The following is a 23,933-nucleotide window of genomic DNA, read 5'->3' on the forward strand; positions in this document are numbered from 1 at the left end:
TTCAGGTTTTTTCATGAAATTTTTTGTTCTGCAGCCATTGCCATCCTCTACAAGAGGTACTGAATTTTTTTCTTCTTCATTGAAAACTCGATACCGTGGGACAATTACATTGACGTGTGCACAGATGGCGCAAAGACCATGGTAGGTCCTGTTGCTGGCGCTATTGCAAGGATCAAGAAAGTTTTAAAAACTGCACAAGTAGTCACTGTGTACTACACCAACACGCCCTCACAACGAAACAATTCCAGCGTTATTAAAGACAACGCAGTGTAGGCTACTTAAAATCCTGTGTGAAGATATGGGTAGTATACACAAGTCATTGTTAGTAATATTACACACAGAAGTGCAATGGTTGTCGCGCGGTAAAGCGTTGTCCTGTTTACATGAACTTCGAACGGAAGTTTCTTCACGTTTGAATTACCAGAACAGTTTGCTAGCAGATTATTTGAATGATCAGGAATGGTTGTACAAATTATGTTACTTGGCAGACATTTTTCAAAAATGAATTCAGCACATGCATACAAGGAAAAAACGGAAGACTATATTCGATGCTGATGACGAAATTGTCGCACTGAAGAAAAAGATTGCGTTTTACATAGAAAGCGTCGACAATAAGGATCTTATTGCCTTCAAACTTTATAGAAGAAAATAACATAACAATGAATGTCTCATTCATAGCAGTAATGAAAGAAAACCTTGACAATTTTCTTCAAAATATGAATTCATACTTTCCAAGGGACACTCAAGAATTGATTCTAAAGAAATACGATATCCATTTCCAGTGATGTCAAAACCAGCAGCCCTCCCTGCTTCAGATGTGAGGTCCTTATAAACATGATTTCGAACAGCAACTGTCAGGCATAATTTAAAAGCAAACCATTTTCCGAATTTTGGGCTAAGTTAGGGGAGGATCTTTTGATACTAAGTTCAAAAGCTAAATTTCTCTCACTGCCTTTTGGTAGCCTACTGTGTACCTCAGTGAAACGACCTTTTCGAGGTACACAGCTACAAAAACAAAATATCGAACTTGTTTGGACACAGAAGACGATATACGCCTTCAACTGACTTCTATGACACCGGACATTGACAAACTCTGTCGCAAGAAACAGGCACATTCTTCACATTAACTTCGGGTATACATGTAATATTGTAACATTTTTAAATATCTTAACCCACTTTGAGGTCTGTGGATACAGAGGGGAAAAATTGGATCCGTGTCGGGTAGAGTTCCCGGGTATCTCAGTTGGTAGAGCGTTGGTACGTTAAACCAAAGGTCCCGGGTTCGATGCCCGGCGCCGGAACAATTTTTCCCTCGAAATTATTCAAATCAACTTTACAGGGAGTTATACCTGAAATCTTGATTTGTATCTTAACTACATGTTAATATCATTTTGTAGATTTAAATAAATAATAAATTATACACATCCATCCACAAACTCTACCCATATGTTGATACCGTATCGTTGCTGAAAGCCACGGAGGCTTGTAGCAAGCGGGTTTTCATCAGCCCAAACATGGGTGTTGCGGGAATTGAAAACACCTTCCCTAATGAACTTAACTTAGCTTCATCAGTGAAGAGGATCTGCCGTGGAAAGTCGGGCTCATCAACACAACAGTGCAAGGTGGTTCACCTGCAGAAGTGGATTCGCGGCGCAAAATCCTCTGGACGCATTGTCTGCACTCTCTGGAGGTGGTACGGGTGTAGCTGCTGCTTATGCATGACACGCCAGACAGTTTTGTGATCCACATTGAGTCTATGCGCTATGTTTCGGGTACTCGTTGTCGCGTCCTCTTCCACCGCGTGGAGTACAGCCTCTCCCAACTCGGGGGTGCGGCGCCGCCATGGAGCACCATAGTCCCGAGCTATTCTGAACAGCGACCAGTTTCCTTGTCAAAGAATGTACTGTACATATTTCAGTAATGTTAATATGGACTGTTTTAAGTCTCTTTTTTAATCTTTCGTCAGTAGCAGTGTTTTTTAAATGTACACAATTATTCCTTGATCTTATACTGTGCACTGTTTCTATTTCAGGTTTCAAATCTAGAGCAGAACCTTGGTCTAACAAAGTTGACAACTGTTCAACAAAAGACTATACCACTATTGTTGGAAGGAAAGGATGCTTTTGTTAGATCGCAGACTGGAAGTGGTAAAACATTGGTGTATGCACTTCCAGTTGTTGAAATGTTGCAAAAAATTAGGCCAAAGTTGGCGAGGTCGGATGGAGTTCAAGCCGTGGTTGTGGTACCAACGAGAGAACTTGCCCTCCAAACTTACGAGTGCTTTGTGAAACTTGTGAAGGTGAGAATGAAATCAGTGCGTGTGTAAGTTGCGCAGCCTTACGTTTGATAGTTCCATACGAGTTAAATGTTGCCATTAAACAATGCACAGTATTAGTAAAAAAAAAAAGAGCCATCTTTAGAGCTTAGTGGTGTAGTTAATGACATTAATTATACATGACAAGCAACTAATATTCTGGAGGCTTTAAATATATACTTCATGTTAGATAGACTAGTTTAAAATGAAACTAAATATGGTATGAATGAGTGAAGAATTATAAATATTATCGTAGAGGAAATAGAGAAACAGAATGTCACATAAAAGATAAATTCTTTGGAGAATGGAAATACAAAACCAAGATAAGAAAAGAAGAAATAGGGTTATAATTAATATTTTATTGTATAAAAAGAAAGTACTATAAGTTGATTTTACTTGATTCCTTTTTCTGACGAACTTTTCTTAAATAAAAGTAGAGTATTTCAATGGGATAGTGAGCTTATTCACATAAATAATTTATACGATTTTATTATACCATTTATATAATAAAAATATGTTCGGTCACAAGTGAAGAAATGCTATTGGCATTAAAAATATCCGTATTGGAATAGCTTAAAGTACATAATATAATTATACAGAATATAATTACAACAATAGAAGTAGAAATAAAATAATACAATCAATGTAAAAAAGAAGATACAGTAATATTAACAAAATTTGAGGACCGAATGAGCAGCTCTCGTGTTCGGTCGCAGTTCAGATCTATTATTAATTGGCCTATAAGAGAATATACAAAATAAAATAAAATAGGAACTAAAATTAAAATTACAGATGCAATGAAATTATATAATATATTATCTAAGAGAAGAATAATATCGTACGTGAATAAAGTAGGACAATTTATGAAAAAATATATATTCCAAAATTATAGAATACAAATGTAATATAGGCTGATTTATTCATACACATAAACTATAAATTTATTTAATCAAATTGAAGACATAAACACGTTTCTAATTTTCTTGTTATATGTTAGTGGGTTACATGTTAGAAGTTCTGAGTGTAATTTAGCTAAAGAATTATACAACCGAGGGCCAAAATTAATAAAACAAAATGGTTGGTACATTTGAAATATTTGTCTTGTGATGCCCTGGAATTAAAAAAAGCTCACACCTAAAATGAAAATATGTGGCAGCTGTAAATAATATTGTATGAATAGTGGACGGATCGTGAGCATGCTCAATTTTTTTACTGACCTGCATAATTAGTTTGACCAATTCCTAATAATCTAGTCGGATGTCTTCTTAGAGATACTTCACTTCAAAACAATGATCATGTATATACACCACACACACAAGAACTCTGGTTTCTTATTTGAGATTGAAAATGATTTGTATGTTAATTACTTGTACGTTTCAGTCCTTCACATGGCTTGTGCCTGGATATCTTGTTGGTGGTGAAAAACGAAAAGCAGAAAAAGCTCGACTTAGAAAAGGCATCACTATTCTTGTTGGCACACCCGGACGCTTGTTAGACCATGTTCAACATACCAAAGCTCTGCGACTTGACAGAGTTTGCTGGCTCGTTCTGGATGAAGCAGACAGACTTCTCGACATGGGATATGAGAAGGACATAGCTAAGTAAGTTCGCAATCTGTTGAGAGTTCAGATTTTTTATCAAGACTAAAGAAAGAAACAAGTAGCTCTGACATTTCTTGACATGGTACTTCGTCTTCCTGCTCACTAGGTATGAGGGAGTTACTTGGGAATTGACCTTCACATAAAAATGCAATTGCCTCTCTTGTTGTCCTTGTATTCCCGTGTCCTCCTTGTGTCCCCTTGTTCAAATTAAGGTTTGTTTAACGATGCTCGCAACTGCAGAAGTTATATCGGCGTTGCCGGTGTGCCAGAATTTTGTCCCACAGGAGTTCTTTTACATGCCAGTAAATTTAGTGACATGAGCCTGTCGCATTTAAGCACACTTAAGTGCCATCGACCTGGGCCGGGATCGAACCCGCAATCTCGAGCACAGAAGACCAGCGCTATTCTCCTTGTTCTGCTTGCATTCCCATTGTTCTCATTGTGTTCCCAGTGTTCTCAAAGCATTCCCTTTGTTCTCCTTGTCTTCCCCTTTTATTCTTTTTCCCGTTCCGTGTTTTATCTTTTTACCTTCCCCTTAGGAATGGGATAAACTGTTCTTTTTAAGAAACAGTTTCGACTGTAACTGTTTCATGAACGAAGCTGTTCCAAAATAACAGTTTCATAAGAATATGTTTACAACATCAGTGCCAACTGTTCCAAGCGTTCCAACTGTTTCAACTTCTCATCTGCTTCAGGAACATGTTTCAAAGCCTTGAATCGTCCTTAAATCAGCTGTTCATTGTATTATGACGATGAAAGTTATTTTTCGTAGGTTACTGTGAAGAGTACAGTAAATAACTATAATTCAAAATGAATCGATTTTAGTAAAAATAACGCATATAATCCTAGGAGAGTTTAAAAACGATAAGACATTAGGCGATAATATTTTTCGCGGTATATTAAGAATTAGCACTATGTTTGGGCACCATGAACATATTCTCCATCAATAGGTGGCTAATTATAATAAAATGAATATCAGATTTATTAGGGAATTTGATTCGTACAATTAAATTGCGCGGTCCTACATACGCTACTGTTGCACGAAGGCAGTGTGAAACATCGATATTATATCTGCTTTCGATTGGAGGTCGATGATAGCGCTACACGTGGTCTTTGCAGACAGTAAAGAACAGGGAAGCTGTTTAGAAATTGAACTGTTTATCTCTTGGAACCATGTGGAACGTTGAAGTGATCACTGGAGCAGTGTAACACTCTTTGGAACAATTCATTTCACGAAACTGTTTCGATAATTGTGAAACATTTTCAAAAAAACTGTTCCAATTTTTTTTACCCATCTCCCCTTGTTCTCCTTGCGTTAGCTTTGTTGCCCTCATGTTCCCCTTGTTCATCTCGTGTTCTCCTTATATTCTCCCTGTTCTCCTTATATTTCTTTGTCTTTCCCTTGTTCTCCTTGTATTCTCCTTGTTCTCCTCGTCTTCCCCTTATTTTTCTTGTCTCCCTTTTGTTCTCCTTCTCTTTCCATTGTTGTCTTTGTCTTCCCCTTTTCTCCTTGTTTCCCCCTTGTTCTCTTTGTCTTGCAGTTATCCTTGTTTCTTTTCTCGCAACCGCTCATGTAGTTTTAAGTAAAGATGTGGAGTATAATAATCTATGCACCTGTCGACAGATGGTCGCATCCACACATATATGTAAAAATATGCAGCATAGTAAAGCTCTGCACCTTTTGACAGGTCATTTCATCCAAATGTACAGTACTTTTGCATAAAAATATGCAGTATAGTTAAGTTATGCACGTCTCTTTTTTTTACATTCCAGCTTCATCGAGGCTCTGAATTCACAGCAGCAAACTGAAAGTTCTCTTCAGACTGTGTTGCTCTCAGCAACACTGACGAGTGCAGTGGAAAAGCTTGCAGGATTGACATTGAGATCACCTGTGTTTGTTGATGCTGCCAGTGATGTACCTGCTGAAGATCTGGTGATTCCTCAAAGTCTTACCCAGTTTTATATAGTGACCCCAGCAAAACTGAGGCTGGTGACATTGTCTGCTTTCATTATCTGGAAATGCCAGGTATGACGAATATATTTATTGCTGTAGGTCCGTTAAGCCACGTCTGTGAACGCACTGATGAGAGCCTTTGTTTCAGATGAGCGAACAGAAGAAGATGCTTGTATTCTGTGCTACACAAGATATGGTGGACTATATCACTGAACTTATGTCATCTGTAGTGGGACAATCTTATGATGTGGAATTTTTCAAACTACACGGCAGCATGACACAAAAGGTAGTATCTCTGATGAATAACATTTTGAAATATTGTTTGGTATGTCACATTGTACTATTCTAACTTGTGATTATTTCAGGAGAGAACAGATGTGTTTAAGACGTTCCGATCTGCTGATTCTGGTGTTCTACTCTGTACGGTAAGATGGAAAAATTCACTTTTTGCATGTTATTGTTTGGAAGTGTAATGGACGAAAGTCATATTATGGGATTCATATCTGGACTCAAATTTTGTGTGCACATATACAGGGTGATTCATAAATACCTGTACAAACTTTGTGAGTGTAATATAAAGGTAAAAATAAAACTAAAATGTTCTATACAACTTTTACCGCAAATCCTAACTTTCAGAGTTAAGATGCAAATTGTCCTACCTTCCTAGTATAAAAGCATGGACCAGTAAAGCCTTTCGATGTGTCATGCTCACCTACATAGCGACTGCGTTAGATGTTGTTATTCGTACAACCCACTACAGTTGATTCCGACCTGAAAGGACTTTGTTTACTGTACGTAGGTATGAACTGATCTTGAAATTTTACAGATTCCGTTCAACTCATTCCGAACAATTTCATAGTCGTTTTGATTTCACTGCTGTAATTCTGCAACGTTCAGAATTTGAGTGGCATAAACGAGCGCCTTCAGACGACTTCAAAAATAGAAGTCTGGCTGGCCAAGCAACGGATGTTGCACGATCTATTTGTACTTACGAGACATGGTGACGGTAGGAACTGCAACAGCCCAATACAACTAAACATACCTACGTACAGTAAACAAAGTCCTATTAGGTCGGAATCAACATGTAATGGGGTGTACAAATAACAAACTTTACCGCAGTCGCTATGTAAGCGAACGTGACACATCCGAAGGCTTTACTGGCGCATGTTTTTTATGCCTAGCAAGGTAGGACATTATGCATCATAACTCTAAAAGTAAGGATTTGCGGGAAAAGTTGTATAGAACATTTTAGTCTCAGTTCTATCTCTACTTTACACCCACAAAGTTTGTACAGGTACTTATGAATCACCCTGTATATATAGGCCTATTATATACTCCAGCTATCTATGCATATTATTTAAACATTGTTTTGCTTATTTGAACGTATCTTAATACGTGTACACCTACAGAAGTTTAATTTTATTGGGTAAAATGTATGTATTCAATGCTCACATTTTATTTTCGTATATTGTTAAGTGGCACTTACACTGCCTGTAGCTATGCTACCAGCTTCCGTTATGCTACTCGCAAGATAGTCGCAAAAGAATCTCGTGTACAGTCTATGCCACAAATCGTTGTTATAGTAGAAATAAAAATAAAATGCGTACCTTTATTTAAAAACGGAAGTGAAAGTGTAATATCACTTTAGGATTTCCGAGATTGAAACATAACTTCGTCTTGCAAATCAAGTTTCTCAGGTATAACTGCCTGTGAAGTTGATTTGAATAATTTCGAGGGAAAAATTGTTCCGGGGCCGGGTATCGAACCCGGGACCTTTGGTTAAACGTACACCTGAAAAGCTTGATTTGCATAATATACGTCTCTGTTCGTTAACAGAAAACCACAATTTAAGTCACACAGAGTTAGTGTGCACTCAATATTGGTTGCTTGACAGTTGTCAGCCCACTTTGAGGTCTGTGGATATAGAGGGAAAAATTGGATCGGTGTCGGGTAGAGTTCCCGGATAGCTCAGTTGGCAGAGCGTTGGTACGTTTAACCAAAGGTCCTGGGTTCGATATCTGGTCCCGGAACAATTTTTCCCTCGAAATTATTCATAACTTCGTCTTGTCTTATACACTGAATTTTCTGCCATTATTGTGCAATACAGACCTGGGAATTAATAATTCAGTTGAGTCACTACAGATTTCCCTTTGACTCCCCACTTCACCTTTCCCAGCTGAGATGAGTAAACCGGCAGTTAACCATTGCTCAGTGATGGATTGCATCATAGCTTTTATGAACTTTCGACTGTCGGTGGTCGCCTGAAATCCATCACTGATGCCTAGTCCCCACTGTGCGTTTGTTTTAGTGTACGCGAAAAGGACATGAGAGGAGGTTTCAGAGTTACGTTCCACATCCCCGTTGTGATGATGCAATCTAATATAACTAATAAGAATTGTAAAACCTGGAAAATTATCAGAAAATCTGTTTTGCACGTGTCGGAGAGAGTTAACATCCAATTACATCACGATCACCACAAAATAAGAAATTCTTGCTTGCATTTACTGTCCGAGCAGGAAACTAAACTTCCTTCCGTAGGGACTGAGTAATTGTCTTCGATTTGTCCAATGTTTTGTTATATTGTTATTTGAGGCCTTGATCTTAGCCAGTGTACAAAACGTGAAGCACGTAAGGGAAACTCAGTCATAACACAACTATGAAAATAATTACTGCTTAGCGGTAAAGAAATAAAACGGGCACTCTAAATTTACTAATGGCGGTATGCTTGTTGTAGCTCTGTTGATGAGACAGTTTGATCTCATTTTAGGGTGACCAAATTCACATCGATAAAAAAGAGGGCACAAAGCTTAAAAAAGGAAGACATTGTCCGATAAAAGAGGACAGAAAATATGTACTTAGATTTAGGCTTGGACCTATTAATATTATACTTTAAATTACGTCAATATCTATTTTATTACAAAATATTTACAGTAAAGATTTAGGCTTATACCATACTAAACAGTATATTAATATCTATTTTAATACAAAATGATTATGATAAAACTTAATAATAATAATGATTTTACAGTTGGTTACATATGAAAGTCAAGGGAACTATAATATTAAAAGAGGACAGAAAATATGTATTTAGATTTAGGCTTAGACCTATATTATACTTAAAATGATGTCAATATCTATTTTATTACAGCATACGATAAAACTTAATAATACTAAATTATTTTACATTTAGTTACATATGAAAGCAACGATCATGACAAATAGGAGCAAAGAGAGTTATGATCGTTGGCAAAGAGTATATTCCGTCGATGCTACTGCCACCTGTAGGCAAATTACTTGAAAAAGACGTCAAATAAGATAATTTAAAATATATATATAAGATACGAAAAGGGGGATATTTCTTGATTTTTTAAAAATCCGCCCAGACCCCGAACAAAGGTCTAAAAAGGACATGTCCGGACAAAAGAGGACGTCTGGTCACCCTATCTTATTTGCAATTGTGAACTTACACATAAACATCATCGCCATACAGATATTCTAGAACACGTGAGAAAAATTATTACTTTTTGCTACAGTATTAACGTTTGTGAACCTAATGGAATTTTTACATCGAAAATGCACGAAGAAATAATCTATAAAACTGCTATCATTGTCAATATAGGCCTTCAATTATGGGGATGAAATTATATAATAAACTCCCCAGTCAATATTATAAATTACAAATCAACAGCTTCAAAACTAGATTTTACAATTGGTTATTAAATAATCCTCTTTATTCTGTTGCTGTGTTTTTCAACACAAACTTGTATGAAATTATTCTTTAATAAGTATGTTTAATTGCAATTAGTTACAATTAATACATCAAGGGTGAACTCTTTTCTTTAATTTAAAAGTTTCATATTATTTCATGTTTTCATTGTATGATTTAAATTTTACTGTTTCTTTTATTAGTTTTTTTGTGAAATGTATTATATGTTTTTCAATGTATTCTGACGAAGCCTAAAACCATATGTCTAATGGCCAAAATAAATTGAATTGAATTGAATATCACGAGGTGCAGACAGAATCGCTCGATAAAGAAAGCCTTGTTAAAGCTATTAAAGTAAAATTGGCATTGTCAGTTCAAAGTAATGTATCGTGTTTATTTTATTATATTATTATTTAAGTATATCATCGTATTATTGTTCTACACTGACAGACTTTAATAGCACAAATCCTTTTATCAAAGTTATAATCTCGTCGAGCGTAAAAAAACTGGTGAGTGCTAACAACAAACTACAAATGCACTATAAAACAAACGGGTCGCCCAGAAGCACACTGGTCATGAGTGTTTTTGTTTTGAGTGTGTTAGTAAATTGCCATGCTAATAAAACACAATATAGACAAAATATTACTACCGCGATAGTATTATTAATATTACGTGAACATACAGACTTAAAAAAAATCAAGATACCAGCGGGATCGAACACGTTAACGTTTTATGCAAATCTGGCTTTCAGGTAGAAACTCCCTGTGAAGCAGGCTTCAATAATTTCAAGGGTAAAATTGTTACGGGGCCAGGTATCGATCCCGGGACCCTTCGCTTAGCGCACGAGTGCTCTACCGACTGAACTACCCCAGGAACTGTACACGACACCGTCACAATTATTCACGTTAACGTTTGTTTCGTAGATCAGAATAATTTGAGTTTTGTATGTAGTCAAGCATTAGGGGCCTCTACCATTGAGCTACGAGACACTTCGAGAATAAGCCTGTGACAATGTCCTTTCCATACGGTATGTATGCGCTGTAAACATCGCGAAAATTAGTCGTTAAATTCGTATATTTGGAAGTTTCGTGAGTTAGCTAAATTAGAAGCAGATAATGGTACAACGAGATTAGGTTCGTTCTAAACACTTGCGAGGGAAAACAGTAAGTGTAATCATAAAGACATTATGATGGAAGATTTCGGTATTGCTGTACTGCATGGGCATTAATACTTTTCTAAGCCGGCCATTTTTCTTTACATGAGTGTACATTACACATATTTCCTTGTTTTAAGCTATATTAACTAGGCCTATTCAAACTGTTGTGTTAGAGATAGCTGGGATAATTATTTGTGTCTTTCTGCCCTAATGAAAACACCTGTTATACCTAAGGGAAAGTCTTACGAATAATTTCGACGAATTTAGCAATTTGATCCATAGACATATCAAGTATTAATTTATTAACACCTATTCGTATTCTGAAAATACAGAGTCTTTCATAAGTAATGAGTCTATCGAAAAATCAACTGTTTTGGATAATTTTTTGAAATGATGTTCATCCTCACGAGAAAGAACCCTTCCCGGTGCCGTACAGTTGATTTGGAAACAAACACCCCCTCCCCCGCCTCCAGAGGAAGCTACTTATCCATGTGTAATGTGCATTTCATGCAAACTTAAAATGACCTGGAGCATGATCTTCTATACGCCAAGGATAATGGCACACGGCTATGCCTATAGACATTGTTGTGATAAATTGGAATGATGAAATTCCACGCAGCCTCTTAACGTTATTGCAGAAGAGAAAAATTGCTGCCTGGTTTGAACTTGGGAACAGTGTCGCTCAAATTAAGAGTTTATTCCGTATACGAAATGTTTCCAGGCATTTGGATCGGTCGCACAGGCCCAATCCGTTGGCTTCCACGATCACCTGATTTGACTCCCCTGGACTTCTTTTTCTGGGGATTCATCAAGGATCGTGTCTATGCGACTAAGCTACGAACCATTCCTGAATTAGTGGAACGAATTGAACACACGATACAAATGGTTACGCCTGACATGCTCACCAGAGCCCATGAAGAATTGATACGTCGCTTACATTTGTGCATTCAGCAGAATGGAAGACATTTTGAAAATTGTACGCCATAATTTGTCAACATTTGAAACTGTTTTTACATTTATGTGTTTTAATAAAGGTTTAAAACACTGACCATTCTTTCGTTGAATAGCTCTGGCGGCGAGGGGAGGGGGTGTTTGTTTCCAAATCGACTGTACGGTACCGGGAAGGGTTCTTTCTCGTGAGGATGAACATCATTTCAAAAAATTATCCAAAATAGTTAATTTTTCGATAGACTCGTTACTTATGAAAGACCCTGTATATCGTTTACACGAATAGTGTACTTGTCATTGGTATGATACAGTAATGGTCAAGATGAAATTGAACAATATTGCGTAACATACTATAGAAACATGGTTAACTTTTTTGTGTTGGAATATAGTGTTAGTTAAAATAATGGTAAGTCGATGTAATGACCTGAATTATTTTAGAATGCTATTCTATTCAATTTATATATCACATAGATAAGCAATTTCTGTGCAATTTTGTTGACATGTAACCTTGCCTATACAGTGAATGACGCTGAAATGTCATGTTGTTGTATAAATCTATGTAAGTTTTGTTAAATTTTATTATTCGTGTAGATAACAGCAATACGACCCATTTTGTTATACTAGGGTAAAATGTCAGATTAAGAACTTTACATCAGTACACGCACATGACTCGTCACGTAAGTACTTACAGCTTCCTCTTCGGTTTAAAAGCTTTTAAATGGGTGGAAAATAAAACTGTCGTACTTCAAGCTGTGTGATATTTTTGGGTTATCTTGTGTTAGGGCTCCTGAAGAACACACAGCAGCCTCAACATCTTCACGTAGAGATTGATGCATAATTGCCAGGGAGATGTTGATGATACTTGCACAAGAACACAGTGGCTTCGTAAGTCTTTTATTTCTAATCCCGGGCTGAAGGAGTATTCATTATGCTCCAGCTTCTATTTTTTGCTACGTTCTACAGCCTCAGTTTTTTTATTGACGTTTAAATAAAGCTTTGTTTTGTACCAGCAATTGTCTCTGAATAGGAAACATTTTGCATCGAGTTTTGTTCCCTCCCACACTCCCTTAGGGTCTTGTAACCAATCGAGTAACTTCATATTAGGTTTACTGTCAAGGTTGAACTTTTTTTACCTGCTAGCCAGAATTGCAGTGTTTGGACAACGAATACAGTGATGAGCTCTTTTTATGATGAAAACTTTGTAATGGAAGGCGTCATCTCTGGTCGCGGTTGCCTTGCTCGTCATTAGATCCACGCTCGCTAGTTCAAACTCAGCCGATGATTTTTAAGAGCGATGAAATCTTTTACAATAATTCCTTTTGGATTACATTAAAGTCGTATGGTCCGTGTCGTAGATTCATGACACAATAGAACCGCACCTCTGATCAGACAGATTCAGAAAAAAAAATTACAATTCATTTTTCGTCAAAACACAGTAGGGCAATTTCAAGACATAATCGGACGTAGTAGTAGTAATAATGATGATAATAATAATAATAATAATAATAATAATAATAATAATAATAATAATAATTACGACTCGGAAATTCAGGAAAAATACTTTTTTTTTCGAGTGTTCGAAGACGAGACCCAACATAACATATGTTCATTTTGGGTCGTAGGCCAGAAAATGGTGAGTTTTGTTTGTCCTTTTTTTTTTTGCCTTTTTCGGCATTTTTCGGCTTATTGGCCCTTTTTTAAATCCCTTTTTAAGGTCTCAATGGCTTTTTTTTTTTTTTTTTTTGCAACTTGAGCTTCTTTCGACTAAACTACACTTTACTGCCATTTTTACAACTCACCACGAGATCTCACTTGCTTCAAGTAGGCTATGCACCAATGACATCCGTTGATGTGGAGAGAAATTTCTCGATGTTTCGCAACGTGCTGTCAGAAAATTGACGATCCTTTACACCTAAGAACCTGGAGATGACTATTGTGATATACTGCAATGTTAACTGAGGTGAAGTTTCCGAAGTCCAATTTCTGTAACCCTAGTGTGGTTAAGCTAGATATTCTAGTTATACTAATTTCGATTTATTTCTCCAGGATGTCCATTGCAGGTTCTCTGAATTCATTCTAAGTTCTCCAAGTACTTTTTTAACAAACACGGAATTCCTTTTTCAAATTATGTTAATCTAAAAAATATATAATGTCTGAAAGAAGAAGCATTTCATCCACAGTGTTTTTCGCACTGTATGTTGCATACCACCAGAATTTTGTATTTTTGAAACGTTATATTCATTAAATATGTAATTGAAACTCATATTATTAATTAATTTGGATTAACATTTTTGCTTATGCTCGTCATTGCTACGAGTAGTTAATGAATCGCAGGGGAGAGAACAATTACTATATTCTATCAGTGAACTAAGACATAAATAGAGGTAGACATTCTAGGTATTCAGTAACAGACTCATATTTTGAAAGATTAATAAATGCGCCTTCTCATTGCCGAATTTTAATTTGTGGGAAGTGATAAACTTTCAATTATATATATATATAATTGAAAGTTTATATATATAATTGAAAGTTTATATATATATAAAACAGAACGGAAAACTAACTTTATGGGAAACATTCAGACTGTTTCTCGTACTCTAATGGATTTACAGTTTTATTTGCTATTATGTACTGATGTAATGGGATTATATTTTTAAACATTGTTTCATTCCTATTCTGTATCATAATGAATTATATCGATGTCTGTTAGCTGAACATAATATGACTGCGTGAGAGAAGATAATAACATTAATATTGATTTCAAATATTTGAGTGTGAGTTTTGTAAAATATGAAAGATTCGCCGTCGAAATCAAAAACATTATTTTTACAGAATTAATCCTTCTAGATAAATACGAATCTAACGATTTCATACGATTTAATTAAATCTTTTAACTTTGTGCATCGGGTGAAGATACAGTTAACAAGTTCAAGTAGAGTAGCCTAAGATCTGTAAAATTGTTTGTGATTGCTGCGAGAGAAGCAAAGAAGATCAGAACACATAGTAAAAAGTACAGAAATTATTTTGCCAACTATGCCGCATGGCTACATCGGCTCGCAGAGCAATGACTTACGACGGCCGCGAACGCGGGTTCAAATTTCGATGAGTACCAAGTTGTATTTGTGGTCGATAAGGCCAAAGTTATGAAGGTTTTCTCGGGATTCTTGTTAACCATCTGTCTCGAAAAAATAGGGTAACACTTGTGTTTTAGTAACGCCGTATCAATCGTCCGCCATGGTGAGTTTGTCCAAAGATTGGTACATGGTAGTGTGGTGGATTTTGAACGACTCATAGATTTGCATAAGAGGCACCTCAACTCTCCCCTCCTCCGACTCTTCCTTTCTTAACGGGGACGTAGCGACTCCTAGATATGTGAGGATCGTTACCAGGTACGAATTTGATGGCTGAAGAGAATACGTGGTGTGTCGGATGATGGAACCGGCTTACCCTAACAGCTCATTCGACACGCAACTCATTCCCTCACGGGTGCACAAAAAGCGCCTTTGGGATGCTCCATGCATCTCTGTAGGTACTTCTATGTTTTCAGCTATTGCAAGAGTGAATTGCATTTTATTAAAGAATGTGGTATTATCTAGATCAGGCATGCTCACAAGCAAACGGTAGGGGAACTATTTGGTGCCCCCAGCCCCTCTTATACGTAGCAAAGCAGCCGCTTACTACTTGAACGAGACGACGTAGCTATCAGTGGTGAAACTTTGGCTGTAGGTTTAACGTGTACAATTATTCTTTTAAGGAACATAAGTATAAATAACTTCAAGATAACAAATAATAGTTTTAATCTTTCATATTCAAGCAGATGGTGTCCCAGTTAGATAACAAGGTAAGCCTACTTAACAAAAATGAACTTTTTTTTTCTCTTGTAATCAACTTTTTCAAATTGTATAATTTAATTCTGTTTACAAAACAAATTAATCTTCGTGACACTCACTGGAACATAGACGTCTCTTTTTCATATTTGAGGAGCTCACAACCAGAGTGGACCAAGTCTACCAGTGCTTAGTTTGTGGATTAATACAATCTCGGATGAAGAAAACTTAGATTTATTCATTGCCATAACAAAGTCCATAACTCATTTGTTACTCCACAGAGGGCAGCATTTCCTATGGAAGATGAAGGTTGCTAAGCGTGAGCCAGGAACTTAAGACTCAATATCTCAGAACTATTTCAGATGGACTTGGTCCACTCTGGTTGTGAACCCGTCATTTATTGTTGATGTTAGGTTCATATGTTGATAAGGAAAGACGGAGAAGACAGACAAGATGAAATGTTTTCAATTTATTTTGTAGTTGGTTTTCAATATCGCCCTTCCCCATTTCTTATACTCTTCTTGTGACAGTACATCGAGAGAGACGTATATTTTCAAATGACTTTAATTTTTGGGGGCAAATTTCTTTTGCTGCAACAATGAGACACTTCTTAATAAATACACCCTCAGGCAACGGTTTCATATGTTTGGCAATTAGCTCTGGCAATGTTTTCTACCGGTACTGTATCAGAACAGGTGTCAGCATTCTCAGATTTGAGATCTTCTAGCTTTGCTGTCCTCACTTCTCCTAAAGAAAATTATTATTATGATGATTACTATTATTATTATTATTATTATTATTATTATTATTATTATTGTATTATAAGTACATTTATAGCGATTATTATCACCACGAAGTCATCAATGTTCGATTTACGACGTAACATTAACAATAGCAGTAGCAAAAACAAGAGTATTCCGAAATATACTTATAGTAAACTGATAAATTAGGCCTACAATAATATTAATAACGCTCAGAGATAATAAACTACTATGGATAATATGACTACACTTACCAGACAAAACGTGACTTCCGTATTCACGATCATGCAATGTAAAATGCGTTTTAATATTGAAACTGGAGAACGATTTAATTAATGCCTTACATATTAGGCGTCTGATCCCATACACTCCTTCCTGTACACAAAAATATTGCACTTCCCACTCATTATGGAAATTGTGCCGAGATCCCGAATCCGGGACTGAATGTTTATGATGTTGTTCTACTGTTCGCTACAAACAACTGCACTGGCTCCGCTGCGAAATGGTAGGAGAAAAGGAGGAGTGGTGTTTGTGACTCAATCGAGTCAACAGTGAGCATCCCTGATCTAGATTCCAGTGTATACTGTGTTATTAGGTGTGCTGTGAATACAAGAAATCGCGTAGCTTTTCGTAGCATTCGTTGTACTCCTCGTACTCTAGTCAGTACAAATTAAAATATAAAAATAAATTCTTGGTTCTACAGCCCATGCAGGGCCAAGGCCGAGCAGTCGACTGCTGGCCTTACGTCCACCCTCAGCAAACATCCAACTAGTACGAGGTTAACGTGTGGCCAGCACGATATCCTCGGCCGCTATAGCTGACTTACGAAACCGGATTTCGGTTCTCGCTGTAGCTCCCCAAATTCATCACGATGCTAGGTGGGTACCGGTTCCATATATTGGTCGAAATTCCATGAGAAAATTTCTTGCCTCATAAGGATTCGAACCAGCGCTCATTTCGTATCTCTAGTCCATGGCATGACGCAACTACGGCGCACTCCGTTAACACGATGAAAGCAGCTATCATGGAGATTGGTTGGGAGATGATTCCACATCCCCTATAGTCTTCCGACCTTACGCCATTAAATATCCGCCTTTTCCGTTCTGTATCCAACAATCTTTAAGGAAACTTGTTTAATAACGAAGATGCTTTACAAAGTTGGCTTGACGTCTTCTTTAACTCTAAACGAGCAGATTTCTTCAGACGCTGAATCGAAAAACTACCCCAGAATTGGCAGAGTCATAGTCAGAGAATATACTTTTCTGTTCAGGTATGCCGAAATTCCTGTCCATAATGCTTTATTGAACAATTTCAGATGAATGAAATTTATTCTTTCTTTACGGGACCTTATTTTGTACTGCTTATTTATATGTTTGGTTCGGTAATCAGAAGTGACTTGTGTTTCATAATTAGGGAAATCATAATATACAATCTTCTAGGTGAACCATGGAACGCGTAACTTGACAGCTAGGCTGGAGATGGAGATCGATAGTAGCCAAGGAATATTTCTTGATAGGAAAATTAATGTTGATGGATAATTCGTCAATATTGAAAGAAATGTATTATATTTATAGATAAAGCTGTTCTAAAATCGAACTGAGTAAAAGATTAGATTCAGAGATAAGCTATATTAGATGTAAATTGGTTACGGAAAGAAATGCAAGATTACAGGAAAAATTATGAAAGGTAGAGAATACGAAATTTCAAGACAGGCTTCTTTTTAGTAATATTTTTTTTTATCCAATGCCAGCAGGTTGTCTTTTCGACATTTCTGGTCTTCTCTCCTGGCCGTGGCTTAGTTGTAACCCACTTCTGAGGTTGGGGCGCCTGGAAGGCGGAGTTACATTACCCTGATGATGTGATAGGATGATTATGATAATGTGGTGCCAGGAGAGGTCTTAAATCTAAACTTAACCTAAATTCCAGACCATGGACGAACACAGGAATAATCCCCTTTAAGGAAAAATTCCTGTGCTCTAACCGGGAATCGAACCCGAGACCTCATGAACTATAGCCAGAAGCTCTGAAGTAATATAACAAACTTGGTTTCATTAAGCTGCTGTAGGGAAATGAAAACCTTCTGAAAGCAGGAAGTGTACCTATATATCAGATTAAACACAAAGAGAAGTGAGACTAGAACTAGACTGGTGGAGATTAGAAATTTGGAGACTCAAAAATAGAACAGGTAATGTGGATAAGGATATTTCTGTGGTGTTCGGGTAAAGGGGGTTGTCATTTTTTTGTGCAGATGGAATTTTGTTCCCCAGACGAACACACATCGCCGTTGTTCCTACAATAACTCCTATCTGCAAAATATAAAATTTTTGAGTAGGAAAAAAAAAAACACATTTATTCATTCTATGGCAGTGGTACATAGGAGATTGTGAATTCTTACATTTTCAAAAGAAAGAAATATAATTACATAGTAGGAGATTTTGTTATTTGCTATATCACTATTTAAGTTATTTAATAGAGCAAGAATCTGAAAATCGATGTCACATAAGACTTACTGTCAGAACAACGACCACATATTAAATTATATTGGGTGAACAGTATAGAGCAGAACAGGTTTGACGGCCTCGCGCGACCTTGAGTCCCCCACCTCCGCGCGCATAGCCGGCCGGCCGTGAAACCTGTTCTGCTCTATACTGATCACCAGTACAAGTGAGGGTGCAAAAATCAAAAGAATACTGGCAGTTGATGTGTTTTATATGTGTAGAAAATTATTTGTAGTAAGGGTCCGAAGTTCAATTTTCATTTATCTCCAGACTTATTTTTATGACTTATCCCCCTTTACTCAAACACCACAGATTTGTTCCCTATGCGAGTATTTTGTGGACGCAGTACTCCTAAAATGCACAGCAACAAATGACCTGAGAATTAGCGAAATAGAGAATACATTTTTGAAGATGAATGAGCAGATAGCTTTAAAAAAATTAAGTGGGCCTTTAAACATTAACAAGCAAAACAATTTAGGCAAATTCTTTTCAGAGTTAAAATTGGGTGGGAAAAGAAGATAAAGAATTCATAATATGAAGACCGAGTATAATGAGAGAGAATTCTTCACTCTTCAAAAGCTAATAGTAAAAGAGGAGTATCCAAGCTAGTAACCTTTAAGTAGTTAAGGAAACAAGTGAAATGATGAAATAGAATAGCACTATTAAAAGATTTTAGAATAGTAAATATAGTGAATAGTGACTTTATTATAATAATATATGCCCACCGCTGTGAAGTAACAGTTCACATGCCTGACCGTGAAACGAATGGGCCCGGGTTCAAATCCTGGTTGAGACAAATTATTTGATTGAGATTTTTCCGGGATTTTCCTCTCAGTCCATTAAGAGCAAATTCTGGGTAACTTTCGGCGCTGGATCCGGACTCATTTCGCTTGCATTATCACCGTCATCTCATTCAGACGGTAGTTAACCGTAGCAGATGATAAAGCGTCGTAAAATAGCCAATTAAAAACTAGAATATGCTTAATTATACATAATGAAGGAATGATAAGTAATTCAAATTTAATTGACAATAAGACAATATGGAAATATAGTAGGCCTAAGAGTTAATGGAAGTGGAGCGGGGACATGTCTTTAAGATGGGAGAAAGGGTGAGATATTGAGCATTAGTAGTAGAGAATTCATACTATTGGGAACGTTAGTAATGTTATTGTTGTTATAGTATTCGTGTTGTGTTGTATTTTATGGTAGACTACTGTATATGCATGGTATTGAAATGTGTTAAACTGTTACTATCATAGTAGGTAAGTTTCAAAAGTTTTTCGCATTTTATAGTGAATTATGTCATGTGTTTTTATATTTGACTTGAGAATGTCGGATTAGAACTGCAGTGCATTTAATCCTTCGTGACAAAAGATTTGATGACATAAATAAATCGTACATTTCGTGTTAATAAATTTAGACAGGTAACTGCCGTAATATAGAGCTGCATTTTATTACATTACTGCGGATAAATATAGGAATTTTGTGAGTCAAAGTTTTGTTCCTACAGAGACCACAATAGCACTCGAAACTTCACACGGCATACTGGTGGACGAAAAAAGTGAAGAAACTTTGAAGAGATTGGAACGCAAAGTGAAGATGAAATGGTCTGTACTATGAAAATAAATAATACAAGTACGTTTAGTGAACTTTCGGAGGACAAAGTTATTTATTGCAGATTAAGGTTTGAAAGCCTGAATAAACGGACTGTGAAGATAAAACATTATGTTTTATCCTCAATGTACCGTATAAAAAGTGGGGCGAAATTAATGTTGATGCCAAATAGCAGTTCCAATTCTCTCGTATATTTTAATCGGTTGTTTAGCAATGTTGTATCAGTCGTGCGATGATCTAACCTGGAGTAAATTATTCCGCGAAAAATGGCCGACAAGTTTCGCCTGGCACACTCTGTCAGGGACAAGATTCTTTTACATACTGTGAATGTACGACACTGGTCTCCCAATTCTACTTGACTCTCGCAGAAAGCCCTGCTAGGGATTTATTGCATTCGACCAGATTTAAACCAGCAAACCTCGGACCGTATGCACCACTAAACCACCGAGAATGACTGTAGGGTCGATAAAAGTGGTGATCTCAAGATAGTACTTTGGCTAGATTAATCCGGGAAAATCACGAATAAAATGTAACTAGGTTATCACCCTAAGGTGGGTTCGAACCATGTCCGAGCATAACTTCTGCGCACGAGGCACGCTCAATCTCTGCAGACAATGCCGATGTCTCTTCTATTTCTAACTAGGACTCTGTGAAAACATCAGAAATCTGACCATGTCGTTTTCTGTACTTTCGTTAAAATGATGACCACAGAGTTCTCAGTCAAGTCAGTGAGCAGCGATTCTCGGTAGTGGATTCCTGCCACATAGCAGAACTACTTGGAAGCGCTTCCGGGTAGCTGGTGTGAAATTACACTTAGCCTACTTTTGCTCAATGACAATCTTTATAATGGCAAATTTTACGTGTATGCATCCATACATACACACATACATACATGCATGCTTACATACATACATACGTACGTGCATACATACATACATACATACATACATACATACATACATACATACATACATACATACGACCTAGTGACGCAGGCGGTATAGCGCTTGCCTTCTGTGTCCGAGATTGCGGGTTCGATCCCGGCCCAGGTCGATGACATTTAAGTGTGCTTAAATGTGACAGTTCATGTCAGTAGATTTAGTGTCATAAGAACTCCTGCGGGACAAAATTCCGGCAAACTGGCGACGCTGATATAACCTCGACAGTTGTGAGCGTCGTTAAATAAGACAATTTAAAAATAAATTACATACATACATACATACATACATACATACATACATACATACATACATACATACATACATACATACATACAATCCAATCTGTGGAGTAACGGTTAGCTCGTCTGGCCGCGAAACCAGGTGCCCAGGTTCGATTCCCGGTCGGGGCAAGTTACCTGGTTGAGGTTTTTTCCGGGGTTTTCCTTCAACCCAATATGAGCAAATGCCGGGCAACTTTCGGTGCTGGATCCCGGACTCATTTCACCGGCATTATCATCTTCACCTCATTCAGACGCTAAATAACCTAAGCTGTTGATAAAGCGTCGTAAAATAACCTACATACATACGTGCATACAGTCGACCTGGTGGCGCAGGCGGTATAGCGCTGGCCTTCTCTGCCCGAGGTTACGGGTTCGATCCCGGCCAAGGTCGATGACATTTAAGTGTGCTTAAATGCGACAGGCTCATGTCAGTAGATTTAGTGGCATGTTAAAGAACTCTGCAAGACAAAATTCCGGAAAACCGGCGACGCTGATATAATCTCGGCAGTTGCGAGCATCATAAAATAAAACGCGATTTTAAAAAGTTTTACATACATACATGCATACGCTACATACATACATACATACATACATACATACATACATACATACATACATACATACATACCGTGGTATAGTTTTTACTTATTAGCGTAAATTGAATTCCTTGTTTAACTCTCGTTAATTTTTTTTTTTTTGTCTGATTTCACAGTTACTGAAATTTTATATATCTACGTATAATTAGGGTATATAATGTTTTTATATGCTATTAATGAATAGCAATTTGGCATCACATGTTTTGAAATTACGTTGTGCACAAATATTAAAACCCATTGTTAATTCTCGGTTTCGTTGGCAGCACTGTCTCTGATAATAGTCTGCCGTGACAAGCCTCGTAGCGTTTGTTTTCCCACGCCCGGTTGTGACCGGGGGGGTTGATGGGATTTTGATGGGGCGGAGGACGTGCGATAACCGATATTAAAATTAAATAGCAGGGTACGCACGAGGGGCGCCCGGCGGCTGGTCTAGACGGATGTCATTCGTAGGTACGCGCATCGGCATTCATCTGTCTCACCTCTTCTGGCAGAGATTTCTTTTATACTCGTAGTTAGTCTTCGTTTCCATTTGATGAAGCTGGCTGGCAGCCCTGTAGTTACGGCTGAGTCCATATAGAATTTAGCTTAGCACATGTGCATGTCATTAGCCTATCCTGTACTATTGAGTGCAGTAGGCTATGAATTTCCCTTCGTTAACAAAATACTGTGATTTGGTTTCGCTTCGTTTTGATGTTATGAATAGGCTACAATAATCATATGAATGTATAAATGTTTATTATTATTATTATTATTATTATTATTATTATTATTATTATTATTATTATTATTATTATTATAATTATAGTGGAATTACATTTGACAATACTGTATGTTTATGGATATAACACGAGAATTTACCGTCCCTTACGGAGCTTCTTTCCGAAGACATTCTGAGCAAAAAGTGTTATATAAATATTTGTATTTATCTCAGTATTTTCAGAATTACACTAATTTGAAGTTTTTTTTTAACACTATTATTCTTGAGTATTAAGGGTAAAAGAATATTACAGATAAGGAATGAACTATTCAGGAGTATCATTTTTTTAATTGGCTAGTATTCTGAATTTTGCAATTCATTTTGAAGCTAAAATGTGTTGTGAATTCCATAGTTGCTTTGTACAATTTTTTTTTCGATGTTTAACTACAAAATTAGGTACATTTTCTTACGCATTTATCACAGCAGTTGTTACAAATCACGCCACTTTTGTAAATTCTTTAAGACTGTACATTAGGATGCATAATTAAACTGTAAAGAATCAAGTTCCTAAAGTCATATGATTTGTAACAATTTTTGTGATAAGTGCGTAAGAATGATGTCATTTTTAGTTAAAAATTGAAAAATAAAATCTGTAGAAAGCAATTAACAACACATTTTTAGCTCTAGAACACTAACCAATTAAAGAAATGACACTTATTAATAGTTCATTCTCTATTTGTAATATTTTTTTACCCATAAAAGTAAAGAAAAAATATATTTTACTAATAACTTCAAATTAATGTAACTTTGAAAATAGTGCGATTAGGACAAATGCTTATATGACATTTTTTGTGATAAGTGCATAAGAATGATGTCATTTTTAGTTAAAAATTGAAAAATAAAATCTGTACAAAGCAATTAACAACACATTTCTAGCTTTAGAACACTAGCCAATTAAAGAAATAACACTTCTTAATAGTTCATTCTCTATTTGTAATATTTTTTTACCCATAAAAATAAAGAAAAAAGATATTTTACT

General features: G+C 36.6%; 1 protein-coding gene across 2 annotated transcripts in view; it reads left to right on the top strand.

Annotated features, from left to right (window-relative positions):
- Positions 1-23,933, top strand: part of LOC138696189 (ATP-dependent DNA helicase DDX31) — a 251,454-nt gene that overhangs the window by 83,679 nt on the left and 143,842 nt on the right. For both annotated transcript variants that reach the window (XM_069820815.1, XM_069820816.1), the window contains exons 3-7: positions 2,033-2,299; positions 3,695-3,915; positions 5,689-5,941; positions 6,018-6,155; positions 6,235-6,294. In XM_069820815.1, the coding sequence (XP_069676916.1) occupies positions 2,033-2,299; positions 3,695-3,915; positions 5,689-5,941; positions 6,018-6,155; positions 6,235-6,294 (939 nt within the window). The remainder of the gene's footprint in view (positions 1-2,032; positions 2,300-3,694; positions 3,916-5,688; positions 5,942-6,017; positions 6,156-6,234; positions 6,295-23,933) is intronic.

This window comes from Periplaneta americana, chromosome 3, assembly GCF_040183065.1.
Source record: "Periplaneta americana isolate PAMFEO1 chromosome 3, P.americana_PAMFEO1_priV1, whole genome shotgun sequence".
NCBI lineage: Eukaryota > Metazoa > Arthropoda > Insecta > Blattodea > Blattidae > Periplaneta > Periplaneta americana.